This window comes from Adiantum capillus-veneris, chromosome 12, assembly GCF_014529385.1.
Source record: "Adiantum capillus-veneris isolate H3 chromosome 12, ASM1452938v2, whole genome shotgun sequence".
NCBI classification, from domain to species: domain Eukaryota; kingdom Viridiplantae; phylum Streptophyta; class Polypodiopsida; order Polypodiales; family Pteridaceae; genus Adiantum; species Adiantum capillus-veneris.
The window spans coordinates 66262148-66285642 of NC_140942.1; the positions used below are offsets into that span (position 1 = coordinate 66262148).

Here is a 23495-nt window from a genome sequence, read left to right on the forward strand (position 1 = left end):
GCCTTGCTCAATAACATCGTTGCCTAGTTTCATAGTACCACCTTTGTCACGGTCTAAAAAAGTGCCTTGCTCAGTAACATCGTTGCCTAGTTGGGTTGCCTATTACTCAAGAAAATTGCCGTGTTTGGGGCCCGACCGTCATGTTGTCTTGTGGATGACTACCATGAGTTTTAGCTTGCATGCTCATTTGAAGGTAACTACATGGAGAGCAAAAAAGAAAGATGCGAGGATCAAAAGGTAACATCTTGCTATATCCTAGTGGTTTTGAGCACGCCTTTGGGCTCTTTGTAATTTGCAAGTGCTCAAGCCCCACTTTTCAAAAACAAAAAGAAACATCCACACAACACCAATTAACAAGCTCTACATTAAGACTTTATTTTCCATTATTGGATAGTAGGGTGTACATTCACATATTGCATGCTCTATATTATCAATAGATCCACTACATTGACAATATTAGTAATCATAGGTCAAATCAAACATACCATGCTAAAAAGAAGGTAGGCACAACTCTCTAAAATTATTTTTCACATTTGCAATGACATTCATGCACTTTTTGGGAACAAATCTCATACTGGAGACTAATAAGAATTCTTATCTTGCTTCGGTTGTTGCTTGCAATACTAACTCAAAAGTTTAATAGACCATGACCATGCGTGTCATGTACTGGTAGACCTCTTGCAACTATATAAATTTGACAGAGTTTGATAGACCATGACCATGTCTGCCACCTATCAGAAGACCTCTTGCAACTACACAAATGTTACATAAGCATTAATGAAAATAAAATACTAAACTTTCAAAATTGAGCCTTTTGTATTGTACCTGTTTTCATGCAACTATTTAGAGCAAGTGACAAAAAAATGCGACCCGTTCGAGCACTTCAATCCTATTCTCTTGGAAAAGAGTATCCTTATTGCTCGTTAAATAGACCAAAACATCAAGCTCTGTTTGTGGTGCTTCCTACATAAATGTGGAATCTGTAAGCAAGCAAAAAGGTGATCAATGTTCCATGGTAGTTGAGAATTTCTGATACTTTTTTACGTATTGCCACTCTACAGTATACCCCAAGTATACCCCAAGTTTTTCTTTCTAGCAACCAACAAAATTAATCTTCCTAATGCCAACAATGTCTACAATGGTGTCCTTAATGCCCAAGAAATGTCAAGTGGAAAGCCACGAAAGTTGGCTTGCTCCCCCTTGGCATGGGATCATCACAACAATGCAAACACGAATCAATCTGTCGACTGCATTGACATTTGCAACTATCACACAAGCACTAATAGAGGGGCTTGCCTCTTCAAAATTCCCAAAAGAAGCTAAATCTCCACGTTCATACTCCCATACTTTGAACTCTTCCATCTCTGTTTGTAAATGCTCAATATCTACTACTTTCCCAAGATAATATATTTACTGAAAAGGCTCAAAAAATGCGGCTCAAAACATGGCAGTTACATAAGCACAAGCTATCTATTGGGAAACTTTCAAGTAAACCATTTGAGTGTAGCCATTGAAGAGATCTTTATCTAAGCTACTCAGTCCCAATTGCACAAAGAGCTTGCTCTCATTGTCCGTAATAATAGGATCTGTGGCACGAGCAGGGTCATACCTCCTCTGATGAGTAAGGGAAGGTGCAGCAATAGGGGGCAATTCCCAATAAACTTCCAAGGAACTTTCTATTTGCTTGAAGTTTTCAAGGTGCTCTTCTTGTGTGATATGCACAAAGCTATGGTTGAAATTGTCCCTCATTTGCCCCCTCACACCCCACCATGCCCCTCCTGGTCCACATAACTCATCAATATCGACAGCTTTCTCCCAATTCTTCCTTCTAGCTGCCCTCAAAAGAGCCTCCTTGCTATCCTTGGAGCAACTATGGCCACCACCTGCAAATAGTCACATCACCGTTAATGCTACCAAAAGTATCCTGTCAAAATCCATTTTCAAATTTGAAACATCTTGCTAAACGAACAACCATTATGTTCTATCACGTTAATTAGGTGAAATTAACACTGCATTCAGCACATTATAAGATATCAAATATAGAAATAATTTCCATTCCATTGGAAGCCGAGAGTCCAATCTCATAGGCACATCCCTGTTAACGCCAAGTATTATGCCCATTCCCACAGATAAAGCCCTCGTTTTTTTTATTAAAAAAAAATCAGAGTTGAGCAGAATTTCAAAAAATTGGTTCAATTGCCTGAACTCCCATCTTCCTTACTGTTCCTATGCTTCATTTTTACCTTGGACAAGCCGTTGATCGCAGATCTGGCGTAATGAATAATGATCTCCTGTTCCCGTGTCATAATTATCCTCAAACACAAGGTGCTGAAAGCCTGCATGCCTTGCTTGTTGAAATCTGCTTCATTCAGAAAAACATTTACTCAACTTCCATAATCTCACAAAAATTACTCGAGTGCAAGCTTCCTAACATTTGAATCCGCAAGACAGAGAAATTATTTCATCGAAGTCATTCTTCAAGGTCTCAGCCCTTTCACTTTTACTGTTGACTACTTGCTAGCAGAGCTGCACTTTGTTTCAGCAAATACATTTTACATATTTCAATATGTTTCAAGCTGCTTGCATTTCAAACATTTCCGTATTTTCTATATTTGTGTAGAAAACAACATAATCTTTCTATAAATGATGCACACATAGCAGATTTATTGATGAACTTGAGTCTATAGAGGAGGTCGTCTCATGCCCCTTGGCATGAGACAATGTGGCAGACATATATTTGATTGAGGACAATCAGCTTGGAAGCATGTATCCCTTGGCCATTCAGAGATTTTCATGACAACCAATCCTCTCACTCTATTGTCAAAACCTATAATCATCTTGCTCTCCCATCATTTCCTGCCATCGTCTACTCGAATTCTCATCTCTCCACCACATAATCCTCTCGTTCGTGGATGGAGCCTGCCAAGCAAAATGAAGTTCAGTACCACTTCGCTTGGGTATATTGATGATGGCCACATTAAGCATGGAATAGCGTCTTACCAAAGACAATTATGTTGATCATCTCACCATGTCTCTTCCTTGAACCCCTTTGAATTATCTTCAATTGCTAGCATTGGACCATCCATCTGACACTATCAGATGCAGCACACGCACACACACACACACACAGATATATATATATATATATATATATATATATATATATATATATATATATATATATATATATATATATATATATATATATATATAGAGAGAGAGAGAGAGAGAGAGAGAGAGAGAGAGATTTTCAATGTAGATAGGAAGATCTAAGCAAAGACATGATAGATCTATGTATGTAGATAGTAAAGCTGATATGATGAGATGAAGCTCTTGCACGGTCGAGTGCTTGAGGGTAAAAATACGTGAGGCATGATAGGAGGCATCATATAATTCAAGAACTGTTGAAAGTTGTGCAAAATAGATAAATTGCACGAGGGATGCCTCGAAAGTGTGTCGTGCAATTTATTGATGAGAGACTACATACTCATCGGAGTCCATCAGTGCCAAATGTCTATTCTAAAGAACCAGCTTGCTTGTCGGAAAAGCAAACGACTCAATCTCTAATACCATTGTAACCACTTTGGGCACCACGGGCCAAACAATAGAATAAATGAATAGAGTTTGGCACTTAAAAGGAATTGAAAACTGAGAGAGAGAGAGAGAGAGATCACACTGTCGGCATGAAGTGGCAGAGTTCCACTCCCAAAAATATTGGTCCCAAAAGCCCAGCACCCTATTAATATTTCTTTTATATCAATCTTCAACAGAGTGTACCATTTCCACGAGGAGCACTCTCAAATCGGCAATTGCAAAACTGAGAATAGTTTACCCTAGGCATTCTTTTATAGGTTCTTTCTTTTCACCATTAAAAGCCAACTGGCTTTTAATATTTAAAAAATACTTCAAAAGTCATCTGCTTTGTTTTCTTGCATAGTCTACCACATCATCAACCTACGGAATTTCCACAAATCCCACCGCAAATTACGGGCTGCTACCGTCATATTTTGTCACATGCACATGGTTGTGTGTGCCACGTGGACATGCTTCATCGACTTCCAAAGACAATTTTGTACCTATCCCTAGATAGGAGTATAGAGAATCCTAGGAGGAATAGTACCAGCAATCTTGTGAGCCTGTTCGCAAGACCTGCATGTCCGGACGAGTCCATTAGATTAGGTTTTCCAATTTTGGAACCCTCTTGTATAAATGGTTTGTACACGTGTTTTGACGGATGTTATTACACTAAGGTGGGCATCTGGCATGACGTGCACGTAGCATTAGGTTAGAGGAATCCAACAATCCATTCCCCACGTCGATCGGATTCCCGGCTGGACAGATGTGCAACAGTTTCAACGCAAAACTGATCCCCTAGCCAATTTATTGATAAATCATTTTTATGATTTATTTTGTTAGATGTGGTCGACAATTTGGCCTACCTTAGCCTAAAGAAATTTATAAGTCCAATTTCAGCCCTATAAAGGGAACCAGACAGCCAAGCATTGGAGCAAGTTGCAGATCACCTAGCACTAGCAGAAGAACAGCCTAGCGTTTCCAATTTTCAGATCAGCCTCGGTGTTTTGCTGCGAATCGCCAGTTCGGCACCAGCGTTTCCAGATCAGCGCCAGCGCTTTCAGATCAGCAGCCGATTTCAACCCCTTTCTTTCGCCAAAAATGGCTTGGATCTGCCCTCTCAATCTCCTTGTTGTTGCAGTCCCGTACTTCGGGAACCCATCGAGCCTCCCCTCGGCCATTCCCTCACTGGCCTCGAGTGCTCCATTGTTGTCCATCATCAACATTGTCGAAATCTGAGTTTCCAGCCCTGCTTTACGAGAGAGATCTGCTACGTTTTACGTTTCAAATCTGCACTTTTCCAGCCATCTTTTAGCCCTTTATTCCTCTCACATCGGGAGCGCAATTATCCCAAATCTACCCCTTGGTGGCCATCCACAATCCCACATCGAGAAGGATCCAAAGATGAATCAAATCAGTCCCGGAGGTGCCTCGTCTTGAGGAGTTACCGCGGCGACATTCATCATTCGAGTCAGTAGAGTGTGCACTTGAGGTATTGCATATGTGTACATTTCATTTATGCAATCTAAAGCAAAGACCACATCAACAACGGTGTGGGGGGCCCTTGAGAGAGTTGGTTAGGACCCATCAGGTGTCATTCTCCTCTTCTCTCTCTCTCTCTACCTCTACACATCCCTACCACACTCTCTCATTCCCTCTCTTCAGGGGAAAGTAAAAGGAACCACCATTCATGCTAAAAGGGATCACTAACGCAAGGAAAGTGTAAAACCTAGATCTTCACCATCTTCAATTCTGTTACACCTGACATTCGATTGTGATTTTGCACTAATCCGCTAATCTTAGGTTTTTTTTTCTCTATGGTGTTTGAGTGTGTGTTGTAGGTTGTAACGTGTCTCCCCTGACGACACTTCTCTCACTCTAGGAACCGCAAGACCTACCATTGCGCGTAGGACCATGCGCATTGAGCATAGGAAATGCAAACGCTGTATACCGGAGGTTACAGTTGTGGTGCGCCTGCAAGAGGATAGTTAACTTGGTGTGCGTCACAACACGGGCACCACGTGCCTATAGAAAAGAACAGACTGAACAAGCTTTTAACACTTCAATAACAACTGAATTGAGAGAGAGAGAGAGAGAGACGACACGCGACACGGAGTGACGGAATTCCACCCCAGAAAGTATTGGCCCCAAACCTTGGCGCCTCTTTCGGTATTTCTTTATATTGCATCAACATAGTATAAGCCGATACTCCAGACTCTGCACTTTCGTACTTAAGCATGCCAGAGAATGAGCCCTAGCCTCATATTTAAAGGCCCTTGGCTTGAAAAGCAGTTACAATAAAATGCCTTTAAACTTAAAAGCTTCTGGTCCAAAAGCAAAGCTAAAAAGCTGCCAACGTAAATCACGGAAATCCATACAGCCTGCCACGTCATCAACTGTAAAACGCGGAAATCCATACAGCCTGCCACGTCATCATGCCAGTGCAATTTTCGAAAATCTGTCATGCTGTCCTTAGGGTTAGGATTAGGATTTTTGTAGTTTTAGGGTTAGGGTTTCTAGAATTAGGGTTTGCAGGTTTTAGGGTTAGGGTTTCCCATTCTTTAGACTTTGACACGTCAGCAGTTTGTTACATCTCCCCTTCTTGAAGAGAGTCTGCGATTACAGCATATCTGCAAAACAACTCAAGTTAGCTCAAAAATTTCCGAGAGTCATTCCGAGGGACAATCAATTTGCTCTTTTTATTAAGCAGTTAGCTTCTCCTTTCTGCTCTTTTGATCAAGGAGTTAGCTTCTCCTTTCTCCAGATCGAGACTCTTGATATTCTGGCGTAGTAAAATTAGCCATCACACCCAAACCGTATTGATCTTCCACAGGTTTCTGGATGCACTAAAATTACATACCCAGGCAATCTCATCCAATTAGGAATATTCAGTGGTTGGCACATCACAATGCAACACAAATGCTCACATATGCATGTTACAAGACATAGAAACATAAAGCCGCAGATGAACACTCCCCCCACAAATAACCATCCAGGTCCGGGCCATGAGCTGTTCAACGACTCCCTCATCACTTCTCCCGCATAACCTAACAAGGTCCGGGCCATGAGATATAGAGGCCTTTTACAACCAAACACCCCCCAGACCGCAGCCTGCGTCGTTTGGAGGTGCTGAGAGTAACCACTACTCAGACTTCTTAATACTCCTCCCGCATAACCATCCAAGTCCGGGCCATGAGTAACAACAACAATACTCTCCCCGTAAATAACCACAAGGGTCCGGGCCATGAGTATGAACAAGCATTCTCAAACATCATCTCTCACTTCTCCACCCGGGAGTAAAATCACCAATCATTGAAACCAGTATCAAACCAGAGTCAAACAATTCAAATCGGCACCAAGACAGGTTCAAAATAGATACCATTCATTTCAAACAAATTTCAGACAAAGCTTCAAACAATACTTTCTCAATCAAAGTTCAAAACTATCTAACTATAAAACAACTAGAGAGTTCATTCAGGGTTTTGTTCGAACAACCGAACTTTGAGGACGACTGGCTTGCCCTTTTGCATCACAGTGATGGTTCGGTTCCAAACTTGGAGAGTCGCATCATTCTTGTCATGCCAAGGCATGCCTAATAGAACGTCACAATTGCCCAACTTCATAACGTGGAAATCGGCTTTTCCATGATAATCTTGAAATCGGTTTTTCCATGATAATCTTGGATAGTCATTGGAAGAGCACCAATGAGTGGTACCACTTTCTGAGTTTGCCCTATGGCTAGCTCAACTTCAATTTCTCCACCCTCTGCATCATAATCAAAGTCCATATGCTTCAAGAATTGTGGATGAATAAAGTTCTCTATAGCTCTTGGATCAAAGAAAATTAGGACTTTTAAATCGTTGATTTTGCCATATGCTCGACACAATTCATTTGTACTTTCAAGGCGTATGCCATAGATGTCAGGTACTAATCCAATGGCCGGTTTAGCTCGTTTGGCTGGAGATGGTCCTGGGTTTCTGTCGACCGTCGACGTGGGAGTCAACTCCGCAGGTCTGTCAGTGTGTTGGGGACAACCAAAATAGTTATGTCCTGTTTGAAAGCATCCAAAACATCGGCCTTCTTGTAGTAAGGTGTCTCGTTGTTGAGGTGTCAAACGAGGCCTTTGTGGTTGACTTTCACGAGACTCTCGAAAATTTGTTCGTTGTTGCCGAGAGTTGTGATTAGCGGCCGGAGATTCTTATGTGGTAAACTCTAGCTTTCCCTTCATCAGTTTGTAGCCGACCGTAGCATGGTCCATAAGTTCTTGCATGATAGAGACTTGCTTGGATAGACAATATTCTTGCAATGGTGATGGTAGTCCAATGGTGTATCGCTCGCACTGGGCCTCTAAGGGAACAGATCTAAAAAAGGACACCGGAAGGTACACGTCGAGAAACCTTAAGTTATATTCGTCCATGGTTTCGGTGGCAAGCATTTCCAAGTTGCCACACTCTGCCAAAATCCGGACTTCAAACATCGAAGTCATGTAGCTACGTGCAAAAACTATCTTGAAAGCTTGCTAGGTCCTTGGAGCATGTTGTTGTGTCGCGATTGAACTCCACCATTGCATAGCATTGTCTTTAAGAAATCCCGCTGCTCGAGAAATCTTGGATTCTTTTGTATAGTTCCCCAAAGCATAGATGTTGTCGAATTGCTGTAGGAACTGCAATGCTTTCTTGCGATCTTTCACCCCGGAAAAAGTGAAAAATTTGACTGTCGTGCCACCATCCTTGAAATCTTTGGGTTGGTTAGGCACATATCCCGTGTATGGATAATAAGAGTATCCATATGGGCTCCAATCATTGTACCCTGGTGGTGCTGGTGGTGGTGAGGGCAATGGCGGTGGCAAAGGCAATTGCACTGGATCAGGGTCAGATGGCTGCACCATATTCCTGAAGACTCCCCCGATTGGAACAGACGGCTGAGAAGGTTGCCGGTTGGAAGCTCTCGTACTTTCTGGTGCCGGAGGAGGAGGTACCACCTAGGGCATCAGAGGGGGTAACATGTAGTTCAAAAATTGTTGAAAACTTTGCAGCATCGGAAGACTCTGCTGAGGATGCCGCGAAAGAATGTCCTGGAGTTCGTTGAGCAGGAACTGCAAACATTCTGCTGAATCCATGAATTCCAAGTCTTGGGTTCTTAATTGGCTTATGCCCTGTAAGACACTGCGGTGAAGACGGGAGCGCGTCCGATGCGCGATGAAGGGTGGGAGTGGCTGATAGGTCCGGATTGGAGGGCAAAGATACCTCAAATAAAATTCCAATATAGCTCTGTCTGCTCTTTTGTAGAACCTGTATGCTTTCAGAAAAGCACACGCCTGATGCTTTGATACCACTGTCACAACACGGGCACCACGTGCCTATAGAAAAGAATAGACTGAACAAGCTTTTAACACTTCAATAACAACCGAACGGAGAGAGAGAGAGAGAGAGAGAGAGAGAGAGAGAGAGACGACACGCGACACGGAGTGGCGGAATTCCACCCCAGAGAGTATTGGCCCCAAACCTTGGCGCCCCTTTCGGTATTTCTTTATATTGCATCAACACAGTACAAGCCGGTACTCCAGACTCTGCACTTTCGTACTGAAGCATGCCAGAGAATGAGCCCTAGCCTCATATTTAAAGGCCCTTGGCCTGAAAAGCAATTACAATAAAAAGCCTTTAAACTTGAAAGCTTCTGGTCCAAAAGCAAAGCTAAAAAGCTACCAACGTAAATCACGAAAACCCGTACAGCCTGCCACGTCATCAGCCAACGCAGAACGTGGAAATCCGTACAGCCTGCCACGTCATCATGTCAGCGCAATTTTTGGAAATCTGTCATACTATCCTTAGGGTTAGGGTTAGGATTTTTGCAATTTTAGGGTTAGGGTTTCCAGAATTAGGGTTTGCAGGTTTTAGGATTAGGGTTTCCCATTCTTTAGGCTTTGATACGTCAGCAGTTTGTTACAGTGTGCGTGCTCCACCATGTCACCACCTCAACATAAAGAAATCCTAGCATGGATATTTGTAGTCATAAATTCTTCCACGTGACAGGTCGCATCATTGAAGACATACACAGAAAACATGAAGATGTTGATTGCGAGTATCAGGACTTGTTAGCGCCATCCAAATCAGCCTATTAGCTTTGGAGCCTTGGCATCTCTCCCATCTGCTTGGAGAATTCCATGATTTCAGAAAAGGCATCATCATGGATCTGTAGACATCTCGGGCAACACATCGAGTCCACACCATCTACATCTTCTAAGCAATCACTAGTCATCAATCCGGAGCCAAAGAGATCCAATGCGAGGCAACCATCGTGGAAGTTCACAAGCATCGTGAGACTACATTTGCAACCACATCCGTTGCAGAGACAAGGATTCGTCTAGAGCTTCCGTCATACAGCAATCTAGTCGAAGCCCCAAGAGGAGCCTCTATCTTTAAGGAATTACTTACCGATTTCATGAGACATCATACAAAGGACTTGTCATGGTTCGTCCACATTCCAAGGACATATTCATCTTCATTTTCCATTCGGCGTTGCTCTCGCCAATCTTTTCGGGAAGGTAGCGTAGGCTAGTCGGTAACCTTTTGGGCATCGACGTTTGCATATCCAACCATACGCTCTACGGGCATCCATCCAATTTGCACTTTGGTTCACACGAGGCAGCAAAGGTTATTGTTGGTTGATAACCAACAAGGGCATCATTGATACAAGAGGTAGTCCATTGTTTGCGAGTAGATGTATCATCACCATCCTTGTGTTTTGGACATTTCCACATATCACGTGCACATCTAACCCTATGTATACGCGAACAAGCTCTTCCTACTTCTAAGGGTTTAGGTAGCCTAGGAAGTGTTCTGGCACCCTTGTGAGCCTGTGCCCAAGCCGTGCTTATCCAGGCACTTAAGAGTAGCTACATACCCTTTGATTGCGCAACCCAGGACCATTAGCATTAGTAGCTAGTACCCAACATGAGCATTTCCACCGCATAAGCCATTTTTCCCAGACAGCGTGTGGACCACCTCTTATAGGTCATTTATTAATAAGTGACTTTTCATTTACCCTTGTTGGAATGTAGGTAGGGCAAATGACTAAGAAAACTATAAAAGAAACCCATTGGGCGCCAGTAAGATGCAGAAGACAGATGAAGGCATCAATGCACAAGTGAAGAAATGCAGTAGAGCCAGCCCTTCCAGCGTTTTCTCAACAATCAACCAGCGTTTTTGGAGCTGTAAACCTTAGCATTTTCAGATCAACCCTTAAGCCTCGCAGATCCTCACCGCGCTTTATCGTCGCGGCAAGTTCAATCGTAGTCCGTTTCAAGACCATTAAGTATCAACATTTTCAGATTTCAACAACAATCACCTAGCGTTTTTGCATCAATCCTCAAATCAGCCATCCATCTCTTGTTCCCAGCCTCGCACGACTTCGGTGGTTGCAAATCAACCTCGCCTACCGCCACAGTAGCAGATCCTTAGCACAACATTTAGTGTTTCTATTTTTCAGCCTTGACGCCGTCGTCGTCGACATCGCAAATCCCAGACTTGACGACACCATCGTCGTCATCGTCATAGTCATCATAGTCGTCGTCGACATCGTCGTCAACTTCGCCATCATCAGTACCACAGTATTTAGAAGCATTGTACCAGACTTTGTGCAATCTAAAGCAAATACCTCTCTAGCAATAGAGAGGGGAGCTGAGAGATACCCCTTCCAAGGGGTCTATGCAAAAAATATACAATTTACACTTTTATACAATTTTTCAATATACATCAGAGTTGCGGAAGCATTTGCATAGAGGAGCAGTTCTCAGCGCCCAATTCAGTGCTACCCCTAAATGGGTGTTATGAATGAAAGCGTACTCAAGAAAAATATAACATTGTGGAGAGTGAATATATGTGTACACCGCGTTGCGGGAAGAGAGAGAGAGAGAGAGAGAGAGAGAGAGAGAGAGAGAGAGAATATAGTGGAGTGTGAATAGAGTGCACAGAGACATGAGAAGATGACAACAGAGAATCTTTAAATGCCCATCTAAATGGAACAGGCAACCATGTATTAATGCAATGATAAAATCTGGGTATACCATAACATCAAAAAAAGAGTTTATGACAAAATAACTAGCAGAGCACCGGACCCTGTGTAGGGATCGACCGGTCCACCCATCCACTTCCGCTCTACTACGGACAGAGAGAATTTCACTTCGTCGAGAGCGAGCCAGAACACCTCCAACCTACCTGAGCCAGACATAAGCTGAGGTCACTTCGCCTCCCTCAATGAACCCGAGCTCTGAAAGAATCCCAAGTACAAGCAGGTGGTAGGGTATCAACACAAACCATACCATTTTAGGCGCCACGCCTCTTCGATACCTACCATCGGGTGTTTAGGCAAAGCCAAAGCACAATCCTTGATGCGTTAGCCGTGTAAGTCATTCAACCCCCGACGTACTAACCGTGTAGATGAGCCTAACAAAAAGAAGAAGACCTAAACAACATCCCTAGTCCAACAAAGCCCCAGGTAAGCGATCCTTTAGTCTAAGGCTAAGTAATGTAGGTGATCCTAGTCTTGTAGCGACGCTGCCATGAGAAACATAACACATGAGTCCAATCATAGTAACACTTCCCAAATGCACAAACAATCTTTTCCAAACAGTTAGATTGTACACGGTCTCTATCCTTACACGTCTACCATAAACTATCCAAATCACTTCATGATCCAATCCCAAAACCATAAACCATAATCCAATCACATCACACGGACGAGCACTCCATCCAACTTGGATGAGGCACGACCAATCCTGCATAACCACTTTAACATATAACATGGCTGCAAAAATTTCGGCAACATAATCATATTCAGAAAAAAAAAACCATGAGCCACACCGGCTTACACCATAAATATCAACCATAACCCATAAGGGAATCTCAGTCCTTGACCATGAATCATAATCACACTGAACCAACTCCCATACTTGAAGTTTGACATATTCCCTGCAATCAATCGTAGTCCACATACATGTGACCCTTAAGACGTGATTCTTTCATGCATAAAAAGAGTCCGACCAACAACTAATCATGACAAAAAAATCCAATTTTGACCACATCCAACCACGCAAAGTTGATGCATCACATCTGCACTTCACCTCCCTAACACATAGAGCTAGTTTTGACCTAGAAAGGTAAAAAGCTATCACAAGTATGCATATGAGACATCCACATCAATCCATGAGTTCCCATACATCATATGATAACATTCCATCACCATAAACATGATGCAAAACAGCTCCGATCTTTAAGTCAACCATAAACCATAACTTCACGCATATGCAAAAAACAATTTTTTGTCATTTTTGGGAGTATGCAAATAAAAGTATTTGACCTCAAACCAATGCATCGAGCTCAGCTCCATAATATAGACTATGACTCTATCACATCACTTCACCCATATGGTACTTACACGATAAACGATAACCCCAAAAGAAAATCACTTTATTCATATCTGTCTATGCGATTCAGGATGTTTAACCATATACTCACATAAGTTTATAGCCATCTAATAGTTGAAATCAACTCACCAAAACAAACCATAAAACATATAAAAACAGCTCAGTTAACTCACGACGTCATATGGTACCCCCTCTTGGTAGCACCCCTACACATGTAAATAAAACCGGTTAAAGAGCCTTTAATTACTCGCATTCACGAAGTAATAACGGATACCTAAATTCATTTATCATTAAGTTTCATCAAGCTTTTCAATCGGTTAAGTGGGTTTGCCCATCCGGTGAATCAATATAGTGGTTCTCTAAGGAGCCTGAACTCAAAAAATTTGGTTAAGTACAATGGACAACAAGCTGTTTTTTGACCTTATCTCTTAGATCGTACGTGTTTTTCACATGACACCAAAGAGAGAAAATGTTCTAAATGATGTGTTTTATCTTTGGTAAAAAGGGTTCGGACTGATTCATAACGGTTTGTGATTTATGACCAAAACAGTGTTCCAACGCCTCTATGACGTGAAACGAAAAGCGCTTTTTATGTACGCACATGACCATAAACGCATCATATGCATAAATCAACGTGTTAAGCATGATGAAATAATCATGGGGCAACTTCGTACGTACTCGATTGATCCATAAATGCACTCATATGCGAAAAACAATCATCGAGAGGATGACTACTCGAAAAAACGTCAAAAAGAGAGAAAGAGAGAGAGAGAGAGAGAGAGAGAGAGAGAGAGAGAGAGAGAGAGAGAGATGATAGTTATGGAGTTTAGAGCTTCTCACCGTGCTTTAAAATCGATTAGAAGCTGTCGAAAGGCTTTTTGCTTTGCCGCAAGAGAGCGGTGATGAGAGCTACGTAGAGGTATCCGCCACAAAAGCTTCCGGAGAGCGCGTACACAGTGAAACGAGAGACAAGATAATAAGCAAATAGAGAGAGAATGTCCTGAGAGAGAGAGAGAGAGAGAGAAAAGAGCTTATGGAAATTGTGATGAAGAGCTTACACCACTCCGTATACATATAGCCTTGTGATAGTAGACGCAACAGACGGCATTGAAAACTGAACACTCCATGCCAATTTATAGGTTTTGCAACTGCTCAGAGTGATGCCCAAGCTACAGTTAGCGCTAGTTTTCAGCTTGGAATAGCCTCCTGCTTTTGGGAAAAGACTCCAGTCTTTTAAAAAAATATGGCATAGCTTTTAGTGGTCAACTCCCCTACTTACCATTCAAGTTTTACAACAAACTTGACCAACCAGTCAGCACCTGACCAACTAATGGAAACCGTAGCTAAACCATGCCGCATCGTAATATCCCGACATAATTATGACTTTCTTGTATTGCCCCGACGTATTTACGGTACCGCTTTTTATAAAATTAATTCTCGTAAAAATCCAGTCTGATTCCGTTTTTGCTCCGGATGATCATTTTTAAATCCGACGCAGATTAAATTTAATATTTTTACATTTAGGTTATCATAAAAAGCACATTGCTTTTCAAAAACGTCAAAAAGAACGAAAAGCTAAAAATAGCGTAAAAAGTAAAAAAGAAAAATCTAAAATTGAACCACGGGTTTCCTTCGTCACTGAAATAAGAAAGCCGAATCGCTTTTCATTAAAAAGTGCTAAAAATCATGAAAAGCTATAAATAGCGTGAAAAGCACTCAAAACGCAGATTTTTACAAAATTTAACCGTAGCTTTCCCGGTACACGTAGATTAAGGATCCGACCTTGCGTTTTGCAAAAAAACACCTAAAAGTATAAAAAGCATTAAAAAGCAAAAAATAGCAGATTTTTTCAAAACTGAACCAATTGTCCGTTTGATCTACTGGAACATGGAAACGACCTTGCTTTTAACTTTAGAACTTTCCAATACTGTCAATTAAGCATCTTAAGTCAAAAATTTGGCAATATAGATATTAAAAGCTATTTTTCTTATTTTTAGATGAGACCTAAAAATTAGGGATCTTACAGAGACCCTTGAAGGGGGATTTGGGACTCCATCTGGTGTCGTCTCTTCTCTCTCTCTCTTTCTCTACCACCCTCTTGCACACTCATTCACAGTTTGCATTCCACTCTCGTATTTGGTAATTGCACATTCTCTCATTAAGTCAAGGAAGGCTCTCCCTTCCATTAGTAAAAGGAACCTTGGGCACCTACTGATCACTCATTCTGAGTCATACATCAACATTCACTTCCGTTACACATTACATTGGTATCAGAGCTCTTTGGCAGTGTTCATATCATCACTCAAGGAAAGAAGCACAAAAAACCACAAGGATATATTTTTTTGCTTGTGGTCACACGTGACCCAAGACGACTTGGGCACGACAATCCCTAATCTATGTTTTTGAAGAGTGGCATGTAACCCAAGAAAGAAGTACTTGTCCAACCTCCCCTTGTTCCTCTTTGCCACTCATTGAGAGCGAACCTTGCACTTAGCGGCAGGCCAATCGACGTGAGGTGGAAAAAAGCAACCTTGGTGTGAGCACAAGGCTGCTAAGGGATGTACCCGCAAGAAGGAGTTGAGCTTGGGTAAGAGAAAAACCTTCTTAAGCGCAGATTGCAAGCCAAGAACCTCAAGAACTTCAGAATCCCAAGAATCCCGAGTACTCAAAAACCTCAAGACCTCAAGAACCCAAAAACTCAGTGCATGGTCATCACCCGAAGCGGAATGGATACTTTGGGTGAAGATGATGAGAGTGGAGTTGGAGAATAAGATGTTTCTACACCAGGAGGATTGTTCCTCGATCCTCCCTCATCCCCATCTACGCCACGGATTACACCAAATCCTATGGAGGCTTTGGTCAAGACGATGATGGAGATGATGCTACAGCAAGAGGCTCAACGTGCCGCCATCCATCGAGATCGCGAAGAAAGAAGGGCAGCTATGGAGCTCGAGTGGGAGCAAGCACGCGAAGCTCAGTGCATAGCGGCCGAAGAGAAGCACGCGGCTATGGAGTTAGAGCGAGAGGCACATAGAGACCAACACATGAAGGAGTTGGTCCTACAGGTACTGTCCTCGAAGTCCGAGCCACTCAAGGAGGTTGGGGAGTCATCAGGTAGCACAGATAGAGGCGAAGATTCCAACAACCAGTCACTAAGAAGTTGACGTTTAGTAAGTATAATGGTAAGATGGATGTTTCTTTGATTCATTCTTGGTTGTATCAATTTATTGCTTACTTTGCGACTGTCAAGAAAACAAGTAACGGTAAAGTTTTGATTGTTGTCATATATCTAGCGGGTGATTCCATTAATTGAAATCAAGCTTGACAAGAGTCACAAATGGTTGAGCATCTTGAGCATGCCGAGGAAGTGTAGCCCTCTCTTTCAATTGGGTCGACTTCCAAGACAAGCTCAAGGCTCGCTTTATGCCACCATAGTACCTTGATTGGTTAAAAGAAGATTGGCGTGTTCTTATCCCCTGTTATGTCTTTCTCTAACCGTATTTTGTAAATTGACGTTCAATTGCGTAAGTCGGATGAGGATCGCAAGGAGACTTTCCTCTTTGGACTCGACGAGTGCATCAAGTTCGATGTGCAAGTTTTCTATCCTAAGGACTATGATGACACCGTCAGAATCGCCTTAGCACAAGAAATGAAGCACAACAAAGGTAAGCCGAAGGAGAACAAGTTGAGTACTTCGCAAGACTAACCGAATAATAAGCCGGTAAGACCATCGGTAAGCATGACGGTAATTCTTCTTCTCAATCTTCTTCTACACCTAGAGCACAAATGTCACAAAGGGGAGCGCACAAAGATAAAATCCATTACAATACTTTCCCAGGGGCGGGTGGGAATGGGTAAAGGCTGTAGTAATCCTTGTGCGTATTGCCTGTCAAACTTGACCTCCTGGCATACTAAACAACTGAGAACAAAGTTGTCCATATCCTTCTTGAGTCACGGCCAAAAGAAATAACGCTCAACACCTTTCAAGGTGGTATCAATGCCACGGTAACCCGTAAAAGGTGCGATGGCACTCAGTCAAAACCTCTTCCCTCAATGGTTGTATAACACAGAACATTGTTTTCTTCATCTAGTAGCCATCTCGTATGGAATATTCTGGCACTATCTCCTCATTCTATATCCGAGTAAAAACATCGGAAAAATCCGGATCGATGGCACACTTGTCAACCATATCCTCGAAGATACTATGATGGATCGCAGAAATAGCCAAGACGAGGGGCTTCCGAGACAATGCATCTGCCACTAAGTTTTTCTATCCCTGAGCATGGACAATCTGGAAGTAAAATTGTGACAAGATGTTAGCCCACCGCATCTGCTTTTCCAAAAGCTGCTTCTGTGACAAGAAGTAGCGTAGACTCTCTGATGATCAGTAAAGACCATGAAATCGGCTCCGAGTAGATAATGTCGCCACTGTGTAAGAGCATGGATCGCTGCCAAAGCTCTCTCATAGATCTGTGCTACCAATTCTGGCCTTGAAAACATTTTGCTTTCATAAGCAATCACATGGCCTTCTTGCATCAAGACCGCTCCCAGACTACGACCACAAGCATCACAATAAACTTTGAACGGCTTTTGCAAGTCTGGCAAAGCCGACACTGGTCCAATAGTCAGTTTTTCTATAACCGGCCTGTACAACGTATAGGGCAGTACTATTTCATTTACCTGTTAACTTTACACAAAGCACTGAGAAGGAAAGAGAACACAGATGCGTCGAGCGACTAGAATGTCACTGCGCACACGAGACCGACACCCTGTAGGCCCCAAAGACTAGCGCCCCTTTCGGTATTTCTTTATTAATTTAAGGTAGACAATCCGACCACTTAGTACAAGCTTTCACAAAGCTGTCCAAACCTGACGAGGGCTGAAAAAGCAGGTTTTTGACCTGATTTCGATAACATAACGGCACAAAAATCCCTGTAGGCCAAAAGTGCCTATCTAGGGCGGATTCCCTCGCTATCTCGAAGCTTTCTGGTGAGCTGTCACAGAAATTCAACGGACTGTAATTCTCTGTTTTCACTGCCAGGTGCCCAAAAGCCTGTACACGCATCCCAAGGCTCTCACGAGGCTCCCCTAGTGTTCCTTTGCAGTTTAGGTGTGAAACCCTAAACCTGCAGAAAAACACAGCAAGTTGTAATTCTCTGTTTCGGATCGTTTTTAGCGGAGCCAACATGCTTATGCGTGTCCCAAGGGCTCCCGCACACAATGGGACAGTTCCCCTGTGAATTGGACGAGTTATCATGCGAGAAAACTCTCCAAACTCGCAATCTTTCGCGATGGAACTGTGCGTACCTGTGGGGGATTAGCAATTAGCTAATCCGGTTCCTGTTCAGAAGGCTCTTGCCTTGGCAAACGCGCATAAATCCCTAGAACTGTACATGTTCATACGAGTAGCCCAACTAGTGGGGCATTATCATATGTGCCAAAGGGGAGAGAGAGATGCATGAGAGCAAATCATCGCGCTACATGAGACAAAGGAGAAGGCAAGCTTTCCATTAAAACTGTAGACCTGCACCTACTACTCACACACACACTGTAGGTCACTTATGAGTCAAATCAGCCTCCTCTTTCAAATTGGGTGCCCCCTCTTGCTGATGGAAATGGAAAATCCACCTGGAACTGCCAGTGTCCAGTTTGCCCCTTTTGAGTTAAATCTCAGTTCCCACTAACTTATAAAGTTGTAAGTGACTTTCCGAGTGGCCCAGACTTCATTTGGCGCACACAGGCTTCCATACTTATCAGAATTCAGTGCTAACTAGCCAAACCAATCCCAGACTGATCTATCCAAACTCCCGATGTGAGAAACCTATTCCGCCACAACCGTTTCACACTGGCCATGCAATGTCCACTTGCACCTTTTCAAGGGTTCCGGGGAAAACAAGTAGAAATAAACTATCTAGTACTTATTTACGAAAGGCAACAGGAAAAATACACCTCCTAGTGACACAACTCACCCTTGAAATACTGCAAGCGACCTCGCTTGCATGCCAATAATACATGCGAATATCTCCTGATATCACATATATTCTATGATGGGAATCCAAGATATACATGCTTCCGGAAATGTAGCATTGGACAATTAAACAATCCAACCAACCTGGCTACAACACATATGTCAAGCATAGAAGTCTTCTAGTGTACGATTGAGCACAAACTTCTCTAGCTAAATTTTTATGGAAAGAGTAGATACAATTGCTTAACTACTCTGTTGAGCATCATGAACCATGCTCTTGCCTTGCTCCAAAAAGGCTACATCAAGTCACTGTGGGTTCCATCTGAAAGGCTTCGAGATACAATTGCAATGAATCAACCAATTCAGACTCTTCCATCCATTTGGCATCCAACGATGGATAGTTCTTGAACTTCACCAAATAGTGTCTTGCAATCTTTCTTCTAACCTTTCTTTCTTTATGTGCCAATATTTGTTCAAGAACAAGGATCTCATCCAATCCTTCCACTTCGGGTTGTTCCTCATTAAGTATATTCTCTGGCACATCACCAACAAAGGGTCTTGGAAGGCTGGCATGAAAAGCATTATGTATTTTCCAGCCTTCTGGTAGCTTCAACCTGTAAGCTATGTTGAGTTAAAGGCCTAAATAACCCCCTTTTGTACATTTTTATACTTTGTCCAGGTTCAATATGAACCTGGACACATTTTTTAAAGGTCACTTATAATAAAAGTGGGAAAACCCAAAACTCACTTATTGAGTTTTCCCCAAAAACGTGAGCTCTCTCTCTCTCCCTCTTCTTCTGCTAGCGCTTCCTCTCCTACTGCTCTTCGCCTCCTCTCTCTGCACACACACTGCACTTCCTCGCGTGCTCTTTCACTTGCACACACCGCCGCGTGCTCATCAACTTGTATCAGAGCCCATTTAGTTTGGCCCAAAACCTGCAAATGCTGATTTTCAGCCAAGAGGATCAACTTTGACGCGAAGAGTTGCCGTTTCATCACCAAGGGATCGTCCCCGGACACTGGTGGGCCCCCGGGCTTGCACTTTTGACCTAAAACAGGCTGAAAACAGGTAAAAATCAGCAAATTACAGGTCATTACAGCAAAACGCAGGTATTGCAAAGCATGTATTAAGGTGTGGGTTCGCATTCCCTCAGTCCCCACTGCCCGAAAACACTGAAATTGCCGAAAACAGGTCGTCAAAACACGTGTTTCCAACAAATTTCAGATTTGTGCAGGTTTTTTGCAAGTGTATTTCGATGTATATACAATGGGGAAAGTGCAAATCGCTCTAATTTATGCACATTGACCTCGTCTTGCCTATGTATGACCATCTATGGGCCAATTTCATGCAAAATTGATGCAACAAATTGGGGCTTTTGCTCATACGTGCTTCTAAAGGTTGTGTTTTAGCCTTATGTATGTCCTGTGAGGGTAAAAACAACCAAAATTGTTGTTTTTGGGCACAAATTAGCTCGCTGAAATTTTCTGTGCAGAAAATTCGGAACTCGATTTTTGTGCCTAAACTGACCCGTTTTGCCTCGAATTGCTCCTATGACTATTTGGAGTTGTTGGTACACACTCCTGTGAGGCTGTACTTTGTTTTTGGTGCGTTTTGCCCAAAATTTCAGCAAGTTAGCTCTCCTTTTGTGCAACTATGGCGTCATCCTCCTCGGACGTGAAGAATCTCTTTGAGATCCGGCGCTTCGAAGGTACAGGTTTTGACCTATGGAAGGACAGAATTCAAGGAATTCTCTTCCTTAAAGACTGTGACAGGGCATTAGAGGAACACAAGCCAGAGGACATGTCTGATGATGCATGGGCCACTTTGAACAAGAAGGCCATTACTTACATAAAGATGGCTGTTTCTGACGAGATCTTGGTAGATCTCAAAGGTCTTATGACTGCTTTTAGTTTGTGGGCAAAGTTGAAGGCAACGTATGAAAATACAACGCCGGTCAATCAAGTGCATTTGATGCAAAAACTTGTTGGCATGCAATTGAATGAGTCAAAGAGCACTGCAGAGCACTTGTCGTCGTTTACAGGTACTTTGTCGTTGCAGAATTCAGGCATGCCTCCTTTTGATGATAAGCTGAAAGCTATCTTCTTGCTTATGACCCTACCTGATTCTTGGGAGACATTGGTGGTTTCACTGTCTAATAACCCCAATCTGACCTTTGATGGTGTTAGGGGTTCTATTCTCAATGAGGAAATCAGGAGGAAAGCAGGTGGAGAGGGAGGCAGCTCAGCCAACATCGTTAGAGACAGGACAGAGAAGAAGAATAACTATGCACAGAGGAGTAAAAGTAAGAGCAAGGAAAGGGGAAATGCCAGCAAAGGCAAGGGTGATGTGACATGCTATCAATGTGGTAGGAAAGGTCACAAGAAGCCCGATTGCAGGTATTATAAGGCAGAGTTAGAAAGAAAGAAGAATGGCGGAGACAAAAAGAAAGAGAAGAAAGAAGTCAAGACAGATGCACAAGACAGCTCTAAGGACAAGGAGAAGGCCAATGTGGCCTCTAGTGTTGTTATTGAGGAGTTGTCAGATGTAGAGGACATCCTATGTGCTACTTTGTCAGCTGATGATGCTCATGAGTTTGATGCCTCTCTCTATGTTCATACACAGGACATGCAGATCACTAAGAGTGATCTTATTGATGCTTTGTTAACTGTGAATGATGCATTGTCCCAGACTTGGATTGTTGATTCCGGTGCTTCATTTCATGTGACTCCTATCAAGGAGTGTTTCTCTACTTTTGATGCGGGCAAGCGTGGCCATGTATACCTTGGAAACAATCATGCATGTTCCATTGAGGGTATTGGCACTGTGCATCTCTCCATAGATGGCACAAATGAGCTTGTCTTGCATGATGTTCGATATGTGCCGAGAATCAAGAAGAGTCTGCTTTTTGTTGGTCAGATGGATATGCATGGTTACAGCATCTTGTTTGAGAGAGGGTCATGGAAAATGACTAAAGGCTCAAGGCTGATTGTAAAGGGCACAAAGAAAGGGACACTTTACTGCATGCATGGAAAGGCCGTGTTGAGCAAGTTTATTGCATTGGCTGAAATTAACTCTCACATGGCGTTGTGGCACAAGAGGCTTGGCCATATGAGCCAAAAGGGTCTTTCTAAGCTTTGTACTTTGAACAAGCTTGATGCTAAAGGCACAAAGCTTGACTTTTGTAATGAATGTCAATATGGCAAGCAAGTAAAGCGTTCTTATTACTCTGGTGTCTCTCGTAAATCTTGTGTGCTTGATCTTGTACATTCCGATGTATGTAGCATGCCTACTAAGTCTATGGGTGGTGGATATTATTTTGTCTCCTTTGTTGATGATCATTCTAGAAAAATTTGGGTTTATTTGCTTAAATCTAAGGATGAAGCCTTTGCTGCGTTTAAGAAGCTTCATGCATTTGTGACCACCCAAACAGGTAGAAAGCTGAAATGCTTGCGTGCGGACAATGGGGGGGAGTTCACGAGTGCTGAATTTAAGAAATTTTGTGAAAATTTAAGCATTAAGAGGGAGCTTACTGTGCCATACAGCCCCTCTTCTGATGGTGTGGCTGAAAGATGTAATAGGACACTTTGTGAAAGGGTGAGATGCATGCTGTCCACAGCTAATCTCTCTCATGGATTTTGGGGAGAAGCTTTGAAAACTGCAGTGCATATATGCAATCGATTCCCTCACATGTCTTTGAAAGGTGACATCCCTGAAGAGGTTTGGTTTGGCAAACCTGCTTCATATGATCACTTACGTGTCTTTGGTTGTGAAGCTTTTGTGCATATTAGACCTGAGTTGAGAAGCAAACTAGATGCCAAGTCCATTAAAGACCTCTTCATGGGATATGGTGAAGAAGGCGAAATGGGTTACAGGATTTGGTTGCCTCAGCTCAAGAGGGTTGAGCGCAGCCGGGATGTTGTTTTTAATGAGGCAAGGCTGCTTCAAAACCATTGTGCCTCAAAGCATGACCATAAAAGGGTGAAATTTCAGCATGACCAGCCACCTGTTAGGCCTATTTTTGACCCTCAGGATGCACCACAAATGGCTGAAAATGTAAATGATCCAGTGGTGTTTGAGCCAGATGATGTTGGACAGCAAATTGAGGCTCTTGAAGGGCATTTGCAGCCAAGAAACAATGCTGAAAATGATGTACAGCAGCCCATTGTTGATGATTTTGTCGTGCCACCTGATGTAAACCCATTGCCTGATAATGTGGATCATTGGGTGAGGCGGTCTACTCGTCAAAAACGGCCTGTGAGTCGATATGACCCCTCTTTGCATTACATTATGTTGACAGATGAGGGAGAGCCTCTTACGTATAAAGAGGCAAAGACATGTGAGCACAACAACAAGTGGGAGCTTGCTATGCAGGAAGAGATTAAAGCTTTGCATGCTAATCATACTTGGGATTTGGTTGAATTGCCCAAAGGAAGGAAGGATATTCCTAACAAATGGGTGTATAAAATCAAGACTGTTGATGCAAAACCCAAGTATAAGGCAAGGCTTGTGGCAAAGGGATATGTTCAAAC

The 23495-nt window shown here is 42.7% G+C and overlaps 1 protein-coding gene across 1 annotated transcript in view; it reads right to left on the reverse strand.

Annotated features, from left to right (window-relative positions):
• Positions 1-1315: 1315 nt before the first annotated feature.
• LOC147445858 (uncharacterized) overlaps positions 1316-23495 on the reverse strand; it is a 42425-nt gene continuing 20245 nt past the window's right edge. Inside the window, exons 3-4 of the mRNA XM_086525227.1 lie at positions 2244-2359; positions 1316-1883 (exon numbers count right to left, since the gene is read on the reverse strand). Of these exons, the coding sequence (XP_086381353.1) occupies positions 1471-1883; positions 2244-2359 (529 nt within the window). The 3' untranslated portion in view covers positions 1316-1470. The remainder of the gene's footprint in view (positions 1884-2243; positions 2360-23495) is intronic.